General features: G+C 48.6%; 1 protein-coding gene across 1 annotated transcript; it reads right to left on the bottom strand.

Moving 5' to 3' along the window:
- Window positions 1–536: 536 nt before the first annotated feature.
- SCRG1 (stimulator of chondrogenesis 1) lies at window positions 537–9,354 on the bottom strand. The gene is made up of 3 exons (XM_063336008.1): window positions 9,209–9,354; window positions 4,523–4,777; window positions 537–1,980 (listed from the first exon to the last, which is right to left on the bottom strand). Exons 2-3 carry the CDS (start codon window positions 4,750–4,752, stop codon window positions 1,926–1,928), a joined length of 285 nt encoding a protein of 94 aa, XP_063192078.1. The 5' UTR covers window positions 4,753–4,777; window positions 9,209–9,354; the 3' UTR covers window positions 537–1,925.
- Between the last annotated feature and the right edge of the window lie 654 nt (window positions 9,355–10,008).

Below are 10,008 nucleotides of genomic sequence, written 5' to 3'. Positions count from 1 at the left end.
CTGTGATTCTAAATCAGTTTTCAGGGGAAATCACTCTTAAAGCAGTCGCCTGAGTGACCCAATCCTGCTGCGTGCGGAAAGTGACAGATTTTTTCTCCGGTGGAATACGGATTTTCCAGCAGTGGTGGAAGGAAAATAACTAACTTACTTTACTGCCCAGATTTGCATCTGCCTTAATTTTTTTTTTTCTGCTGCTGTGGACGCCAGGCATCCGCAACAGGAATCGTGTAGAAACTCGAGGGCAGCAGCTCGACACCAAAGGGAGTTGCGTGCCCTGGTTACGGCTGGAAGACGTTGCACAAGAGCAGGTACCATATGTTTTCTGAGCAGAGCACCGACTTCGGATATTTTGACTGTGGGCTGCCAGATTTATGGTGTGTTGGGTTTTTTTTTACCCTTAATTGATGATTTGGTAGGAAGCCCAAGTGACTCGGGAATAATTGCACAAAAAGCCTGGTGACACAAACTGTTTGTTTAACAGCCGGTAGCCTGAAAATTACTTGGCAAAAATAGTACACACAGATTTACTCGAAACATTTATTATTAGCTATGTATAATAGCCTCCCCCCCCGCCGACTATCCAGCGCTCGTTTACTAACAGGGGAAGAAAACCAGTCGTGATATTCCATACTGCCCGTGAGATCGGGCTGGCGAACTGGTGGCAGCGGTGTTGGTGGTGCGACGGTGTGAGATTTTTAGATGAACAGGACATTTTTTGAGTGGGAAAGGCTCAACAGCGACTCCCGTACTACACGCCATCCATCGATAGCGACAGGGTTTTTCTACGTCTGTTTTTACCGCCCCGAAGCCCGGCTCGTTGAGGTGATTTTCCTTAAACTTGCGAAGGGACGGGAATTTTGGCTGCTTTCCCCTCGTACCGCAGTGGGTATTGGATGGTGTTGGAGGCCACTGTGTACCTGCAGCCTCCATCGTGGTGCCCCTTACGCGTTAAGGTAATGACTTCTAGTGTCTTGAGATACCTCTTTGTCTTCCCTTCCCTAGCTCTTTCCTTACAGGGCTGGCCTAGAAATAAAAAGCCGGCATTTTAACTTAATTCTGGGGTATTGTATTTCAAACAAGGCTTGGTTGAAAAAGCTGATTAAGTGTGGATTTTTATGTCGCCTTAACAGAACTTGCACCGGTCCCATCCTCTTCAGACATCTGTCTGAAAATACATATATATACACACACACACACACACTATTGTAACTGTTCTAGTATTTTAAATGCTCGATGTTAAGATTAAGCAATTTAAGGCTCTACAGATTGCGTAGTTAATGCAGGTGACCCGTTAGATCTAATGAAGACCTAGGTGTGCTTTAGCTGTTAATGTGAGTTTTGACCTTTTTTTTTTTTTATATTTTCCAGTGGGATTTTCAAACAGGAATGGTGAAGGTTTGCCTTCTGTATTTCTTTTTTGTATTTTTATTGTCTATTTTAAGCTGCCTAAATGGAAGGCGGGGGCCCGTCTGCAGCAGTGCCGGGGGACCGAGCCGCTTCAGCTTACACCGTGGTGGCAATAGAGCTGTAGGAAGCTGCCGTAGGTGGCTACGAGAGTCACGGTGCTGGTGAGGTGGAGGCTTAGGCTGGGCGTTTCCTCACCCAGAGTAGTGGAGAATGTTGTGCTGAGTGAGAGGAGTTGGGGTCTTTGCTGGGGGATGAAGATCAGGACGCGTTTGGAGCTTCTGCAGTCTTTCACACCAGGATGGGAATGAAGGCGGCTACCAAATTTGAAAGAACTTCTTACGTATCTGAGATTCCACAAAGGTATAGAAAGGAAATTCTACAGTGTAAAAAGAGTCGCTCTCTTGTGGTTAGAACAGAAGGGTTTTTTGCTGCTGGTGGTTTTGTTTTTTCCCCTCGAAAGCACGACTGCGTGATTGTAGAATGATGCCTGTTGTCTTCACCGCAGACTTGACGGTCCGTCACTGGTCGTTGCAAGGGATGACAAAAGATATCTTTGGTCCAAAGAAAATACCCCTGAAAGATATTACCAGATATTTAAATTATTGCTTTATCAGAGCTTTAACATGACGTTCATTTCCAGTTGTGGGTGGGGTTTTTTAGCTTTTGGTGGGGTCTGTGTGGAATTAGTGTGTTTGTGGGATGCCCTTCCAGCAGTGCAAATGCAACGCAGGTCTGGATGAAGATCCTGGTTTCTATGTCTGCTGGCCTGGGCTGGAAGTGACGGCAGAGCTTTCACTGACCGACCCGAGTGCCGGGCTCCACCCTGGCATTTGAGCTTTGAGAAAGTAAACTTAGCAAAGACATAATTTTAGAAAAATTTTCAGAAAAAAGAGCTTCCGTGTGTGCACGTGTGCAGTTTAGTGCAATTTGTCCTGAGAGCAGACCTGCAAAGTAGGTCTTCTGTACCTCAAGAGGTTGAAAGAAGACCTCCTTGACAGCTGGAGAGGGACTTTTTACAAGGGAATGTAGTGAAAGGACAATGCGTAAAGGTTTTACACTGACAGAGGGGGGATTGAGATGAGATGTGAGGCAGAAATTCTTGGCTGTGAGGGCGGTGAGCCCCTGGCCCAGGGTGCCCAGAGAAGCTGTGGCTGCCCCATCCCTGGAGGGGTTCAAGGCCAGGTTGGACGGGGCTTGGAGCAACCTGGGCTGGTGGGAGGAACGAGATGGTCTTTAAGGTCCCTTCCCACCCAAACCCTTCTGTGATTCTATGATTCTATGTCTATCAAAGCAAGAGGTGTTCTCAGGTGGTTGAAACTCAGAGGCTGAAGCTGGAAACCCAAAGTGTGCTTCAGGGTGAGGACACCACATCTGGTTTTATGGAGAGTGAACTGCGAAAACCTTATTTAAACTCGGTTTGACTGTGAGGTTTCTAGCTTTAGAAGTCACTTAGTTCAAATCTAGTCCCCTACGGAAATGCTGGAAAGATGCCTTTTATCAGATTTCAGGGGACTTGAGAAACTTGGGCGGTAAGAGGAGCACATATAAGAAGTCATTTTTGCTTGCCTGTGCAATGCCGTCACATTTTAGTGTCCCTGAAGTATTGATAAGTTTTGAGGTATTGATGTTTTTAGTCCAGATTTCCTGCAGAAAAGGTGTTGCTGGAAAGCTGAACGAAATAATGCCTCTTAATACATTTTATTCCTTCGGACCCGTGTGGGCTGGCAGTGTTTATTAACTCCACACTCATTCTGTTGGGGTGTGTGTTCCTGCTGTAAAACAGCAAAACCCCCGCGTTCGGTGAGACTGTTGCCCTTCGGCTCTGTCAGTAGGAGCCGGGGAGGTGTCGGCATTCCTGGGCGAAACCTTTTCCCTCCCTTGCAGGTGGTGGTGAACTTCTGTCCCCCCGGTTTGTGTTCGACTTTAAACAGCCACCTTTACGGAATCGTTTATTCAACTGACGGGTGCCTATGCCTTAGAATGGCAATACGGTTCTTTACTGTGGAACGGGAACCAAATCGGTTTGTTTATGGAACTGAAAGGGTCTTCAGTTCCAGAAGGACAGGGAACTGCTGGAGAGAGTTTAGCAGGGGCTACAATGGTGATCGGGGGCCTGGAGCACCTCTGTGCTGAGGAAAGGCTGAGAGTCCTGGGGCTGTTCCGCTGGAGAAGAGCAGGCTGAGAGGGGATCTCATCAGTGCTCAGCAAGAGCTAAAGGGTGGGTGTCAGGAGGATGGGGCCAGGCTCTTCTCAGTGGTGCCCGGGGACAGGACAAGGGGTAACGGGCACAAACTTGAGCATCGGAAGTTCCATCTCAACATGAGGAGGAACTTCTTTGCTGTGAGGGTGGCAGAGCCCTGGCACAGGCTGCCCAGAGAGGTGGGGGAGTCTCCGTCTCTGGAGACATTCCAAACCCGCCTGGACACGTTCCTGTGCCACCTGCTCTGGGTGACACTGCTCTGGCAGGGGGTGGGACTGGGTGATCAATAGGACAAGAGGAAACGGCCTCAGGTTGCGCCAGGGGAGGTTTAGGATGGATATTAGGAAAAGCTTCTTCACCAAAAGGGCTGTCAAGCATTGGAAGAGGCTGCCCAGGGCAGTGGTGGAGTCGCCATCCCTGGAGGGATGTAAAAGCTGGGCAGATGTGGTGCTGACGGACACGGGGTAGTGGGGGTTTGGGGGGTGTTGGGTTGATGGTTGGACTCGATGGTTTTAAAGGTCTTTCCCAACCTAGATGACTCTGTGATTCTATCTCCAGAGGTCCCTTCCAAGCCCGGCCAGTCTGTGGTTCTGTGACTCACTGCAAAGTGCCGTCATTAAGGCTTCGATGTAGCTGTCATGCTCAGTTTAGCTCAAACAGAAGTGTCCAAAGTTGGGTGGTGTAAATGCTGAAGTCCCCTATAATGGGCCATGCAGGTTTACAGACATGCTAAGCACGTCCCCTGAAAAACAAAACCCAAAACCCGTCAGTGTATTGGGTAATCGGCTGTACCTTGGTATAGTTTCAAGCCCTCTGAGGTGATGCCTGTCTTTACAGTGATGGTTTATCCCCCCCCCGGGGACCACACTCCATTGGTGGCCAGAGGGAGGGGTGTGGGACGGCGCGGTGTCTTACTTGGGGCAGCAGAGCAGCTCGCCCTGGAGGCAGTAACAGATCTCCTCGCATCCTTGTCCTGCCCAGAAGTGATCCCGCAGACCAGCCTGGATCTGCCGGAGGTTCTCCTGGGGGATGTCGTGGCAGCGCAGGTCTCCCAGGGCTCTCCTGGAGCAGGCGGGATGCCGGGAGGGGACAGCAGGGACGGAGAGCAGGGAGCTCAGCAGGACCAGCGCCGGCACCATCCTCATTTCTGCAGAGGTTCCTGCACCAGGGCTGGAGAGAGACAGGGTAGGTGAGACAGGGAGAGCTGCCGAACGGATCCCTTTCCCCAGTTTGCTTTCCCTTGAACTTCTGGAGGTTTGAGCCTGAGTGCTGGAGAGTGTTTTCCCTTAGGAGGTAAATAATATTGTGGCGGAATTGATGGAAGAGGCTGCCCAGGGCAGTGGTGGAGTCGCCATCCCTGGAGGGATTTCAAAGCCGGGCAGACGTGGTGCTGAGGGACACGGGGTAGTGGGGGTTTGGGCAGGCTTGGGCTGATGGTTGGACCCGATGATCTGAAAGGTCCCTTCCAACCCGGGCAATTCTAGGATTCTATATTCATTACTTTCTGTGCAATCTTGGGAATCCTTTCACGGGGAACTGAGGTTTCTGGTGCTGGCAACGCTGTATCTTTGGCCTCTCGCCCCGAAAACGTCGCTCGGGGCCGGTGGTGCTCAGGGCAGTCCAAGGGGATGCCTGGGGCGGCGTAAGGGGATGCAGCGACCGCTGCCAGACCAGGGGGTCTCTGGGCACCTTTCTTTCTCCTTCTTGCCCATTTTCCCTGTCAAAATGAGGGTCGTTCACATAAAATTAATAGTATATTTTCCCATCAAAAAAAAAACCCCTCTCTGCTGATGGAATCCTCCGTCAGGGACAGCTCGAGAAGCCGAAGCCGTGAAGAGCCGGGAGGCTGCAGCTCCAGCATCCTGCGGCAGGGCTGAGAACTTCCTCTTCCTTTAATTTTTTTTTTTTATTATTTTATTTTAATACTGCAAACTGTCTTGCGACAGGAGGTCATCGTGGCGTAAGTGATGCCGCTTTTTACACGGCGGGATGGATGACCCCTTGCACAGCCCTGCCGGCCGTGACCGGGCTGCATTTAAATTGGAATTCCACTCTGAGCACTGACCCGACGCCATGCCCAGCCCTGGCTCCCCGCTCGGCTCGTGTTTGCCCAGGGACACTTGCCCGTCCTTGGTCCTGCGGGCACCCGGAGCCCAGCCCCTGCCACTGTCGCCCTGGGGCCAGCTCGGGGCTCTCCACTGACCCCGGAATAACCGGGAATACAGCAACCTCCGACCCAGCACTGGCAAAGGCCGAGCTCAGATGGCAGAGCTGTTATCTAGGTAAGAAAAAAAATCAGGCATGCCTCTTATTTTTTTTTTTTAGAAGAAGTCTCTAAGACAATAGTTCCACTTGGGTTATTTTGTAAAACTCTTGAAAAAAACAAATAATAAACTATTAAATGTATAAATTTACTATATTTTGGAGTATTTTTTCCCGGGTGGTTACATCACCACCACACCTGTCTTGCTGACCTTCCATTTCTTCAGGCAATGAATGACGCGCCAGAGTATAAGAAAATCTGGGAATTCGTATTCCTCTTAGGAATACAGTACTACACCTCCATGCTCTTCAATTATGTCTTTCCATAAGATTTTGTGCAAACTTGGTGTTTTGAGCACCAGCAGCCAAACAAAATATTAAAAAGCGGCCAATATATTAAAGAACACGACTGAAGTGAAAATAAGCTCTTGCGTATTTTTGAACTTCTGTCATAGAAGCAAAATCCATTGAATGATTCCTTTTAGTTCCCACGAACTTTTGAGTAGGAGACTCCTACAAACCACCAGTAATGGAGCCTTGGGGAGCTATTTTTTAATTACCTTGGAGTGCAGTATTGAATAACATACTGTCTTTATTAGTTCTAGACCTCAAAACTACGTCTCGAATAAAGTTAACATTGTTCTAACTTTGCCTGATGTTGGTTTCTTAGGCTTGAGTAAAGAATCTGCGTTATTATAATGATGGTTTTATTTCGTAGGAGTATAAACGCGGCCGTTAGGAGGGTTCTGCTGGGAGAAGTCGGATGCTTGAAGAGCACAAGTTTGTTTGTGCTGTACCTTGATAAGTGCCAATGTCAAGGAGTACAATTTAACATTCTTCTGTTCAAACAACTGAGCTTAATTATTTGAGTATTTAATGGAAGAAAATTTCCATGGAAGAGAAATTTTGGAAGCAGGGGGTTTATGCCTTTTTTTTCCTGTGGTTGGCTTTTCCTGTGAGTTCTTCCCCTGAGGACGAGGCATTCATTGTATCTCGCTCTTGTGTTATGATTATTCAATTTTTTTATTCCTAATAATTTGGGCGATCTTTCCCTGCCTGGCGTTCTGCTGCATCGCTCGTTGGAACCTGTTCCCAGCCGCCTGTCTGCTCAAAATCCGTGGGAATTCTTTCTGTCCTGAAAACTGGCAGGTTTTCCGCAGGCCGACAAATTGCTGGATTTGAAAATCGTGACCGAGAGTTTAAGGTAACTCGCTGCTCGCGATGGAATAGAAGAGGATGCTGCCACAGCGCGTGGTCGGGAGGGCCGATGGGGACAACTGCCCAAATCCCGGTTAGCTCACCCGCGTGTTGGCTTTGCTGCCGCCAGCTCCGCATGCATCTTACCCCTGCTCAGCCCTGGTATTACTCAGAAAAAAACAGTGTATTTATTTTGTTGCAATTTTATTTCTGCTTAAATATTTCCTCTGTGTTTTTTTTTTTTTTTTTTGCAGGTCATAACCCAAAGGAAACTTTTAGCCCAAAGCCCTTTCTTCAAAAGGTTATTCCTTTCCCCTGAGAGAAAGGTCCCTGTTTGCAGATGAAGGACCGTTCCAGCAGCTCCTTGCACAGGATCGATGCCGATAAACTCGGCAAACCTTTCGGATAAAGAGCCTTTTCCTGACAAACTGCTGCAGCTTCTTTTCCTGAACATCCTTGCACAGGTGAAGGCACGTCACTGATGGCCTGGGTAAGGAGCGGAGCGAGTGCGCGTGTATTTATTTCAAATTACACGGCAAAGGCCCTAGAGCTGCTTTTGCATTCCACGGAAACAGCCTTTGCTCGTAAAACAAGTCAGGGAGATGTGGTGAACAAATCCAATCTCTGAGGTGACTCAAAGACCCCCACTCCTGCACTTCTGTATTTTATAAAGCCTTCCGAAGGAGTCGCCACCCCAACCACGCTGAGCCTCAGCGGGTTGCTCCGTCGAGATCACATCGTTTCAAATCCCAACAGGAGTAAAACCCTTGAAAACCATTTAAAATCGGCTCCTTGTGTTTGCGTAAGTTCTTTTCAGTGAATGACTTTGGTTACTTTGTAAGGGAAGTTTGAGGACAGGTGGGTCTGGGATAACGAGCGCTTTTGGATTAACGCGGAGTTTTGTGTGAAGGCGAATGGTTGGTTTGGGATAGGGCTGGTGAGTCGAGGGTCCTGGCTCCCCCCGCCGAGAGCCTTCCCCGTATCCCGCCCGGCGGTTTGCCACAAAAAGCATCTTTGGGTCAGCCGGATGGTCAGAAAAGACCAAGGAGAAAACTGGGGGTTTCAGCCCCCTTGGCCACCAACAAGGGGGATACTTCCCGAGAAGCGACGCTCTCTGAAGGCCGCGTGCCGTCAGCGGGAGCTCAGGTCTTGGAAACAGGGGAAATGGGGAAAGGGCGCAAAAATGTGTATTTCGGCACCTCTAGAGATCCGGCATGTTTGGGAAGAGATAAATATTTACAGTTTGGTCTATCAACCACTAACTATACCCATTAGAGTCATTAAGCAGGCCGCATCGCCAGCTGCCTAATACCGAAAACAAGGAATGCATTAATTGGGTCACTTCTGGTGGATGATCTTTTCCAGTCTGTGCCGGGTTGACAAGTTGCACTTAAAGGGAAACAAATTTAATATATACTTCCTTCTTAACGTGCATTGAGTTCAAGATGCAAAATACATGTCTGCTGTTATTTATTTGTTTGTCAGGTTTCCATTTCGGAAACACCTGCAAAATTGTGAGCTAAGCATTAGTATTTAATATTTCACACTAACACGTGTTAGTGCGTTAGAGTTAAGTTTATTAGTGCATTCCTTAGAAATCGCTGCACAAGAGCTGCAAAACTGATAATATTATGAAGAATTCTTTTGCATTTAAAAAAAAAAATAATCCTTCAAATGTATTTTGCTTGAACAGTTGGTGCATTGTCAGGGCAGCAGCTACTCCTCTGAGGATGAATCCAGTGAATTACTGCTTTGTAATTACCATCAATACCATGATTCTTTCCAGAAACTGAGTTCTCATTAAAACCCACTTAGTTTTCTTAACGATAGCAATTCATTGTGAACACGCCTCTCTCCATATTCACCAATTTCGCGATAATATTGAGCACCGGAAGGCAATATAGTATGTTTAATGACTTCAGATGTTCATGTGTAGCATCCAACTTTGAAGAAGAGCGGGACAGTAAAGGAATTAGCTTTAGCTGGATCACATCCATGCATCCGTCTTGAATAGTGTCTCTAGCCTACGATAAATCTGCTTCTCCCACACCTTCTCCTGCGTGTTCCCATATATATTTCTAACGCTGCACTCTGTAACTAGCAGAACAAGCGCGCAAGGATAATTTCAGGAGAAAAACGTACCTGTCTCTTCTGCTTCACTCCCCTCCGCTTCCCAGGCAGCTGTATCTCTGTTCCCAGTGGGAGCGAGCGAGTGCCGGCGGAGATGAGCAGGGAGGGCGGGCCGAGGGACGGCGCTCTACAAACAGCCCTTTCTTCGTCCTGACTTCTGCCTGCCACCCACTGTCCCTTCTCCTGCGAGGGGAGGGGATGGGACGGGATGGGGATGGGATAGGATGGGATGGGGATGAGGATGGGATAGGATGGGATGTTATCGAGATGAGGATGGGATGGGATGTTGTTGGGATGGGGATGAGGATGGGGATGGGATGTTATTGGTGTGGGATGAAGATGGGGATGGGACAGGATGGGATGGGATGTTATCGGGATGGGATGGGATGGGATGTTATCAGGATGGGACTGGGATGTGATGGAGATGAGTATCGGGATGGGATGGGATGTTATCGGGATGGGGATGAGGATGGGATGTTATCAGGATGGGATGGGGATGGGATGTTATCAGGATGACGATGGGATGGGATATTATCGGGATGGGGATGGGATGAGATGTTATCAGGATGGGATGGGGATGAGAATGGGATGTTATCAGGATGGGATGGGGATGGGATGTTATCAGGATGGGGATGAGGATGGGATGTTATCAGAATGGGGATGGGATAGGATGTTACCACGATGGGATGGGGACAAGGAAGGGGATGGGATGTTATCAGGATGAGGATGGGGGGGATATTATCGGGATGGGATGGGATGGGATGGGATGGGATGGGATGGGATGGGATGGGATGGGATGGGCGGCCAGAGCT

This window comes from Chroicocephalus ridibundus, chromosome 5 (genome assembly GCF_963924245.1).
Source record: "Chroicocephalus ridibundus chromosome 5, bChrRid1.1, whole genome shotgun sequence".
Classification (NCBI taxonomy): Eukaryota; Metazoa; Chordata; class Aves; order Charadriiformes; family Laridae; genus Chroicocephalus; species Chroicocephalus ridibundus.
The sequence above is the reverse complement of the archived record's forward strand: the minus strand, read 5'-3'. Positions and strand labels throughout refer to the sequence as shown.

Excerpts from the sequence above, each read along its gene's own strand:
- SCRG1 (XM_063336008.1), bottom strand. The coding sequence starts at position 4,752 with ATGAGGATGGTGCCGGCGCTGGTCCTGCTGAGCTCCCTGCTCTCCGTC. Across the intron at positions 1,981-4,522 it reads GAGCTGCTCTGCTGCCCCAA|GGGTATTTTCTTTGGACCAA; the intron begins GTAAGACACCGC and ends AATATCTTTCAG.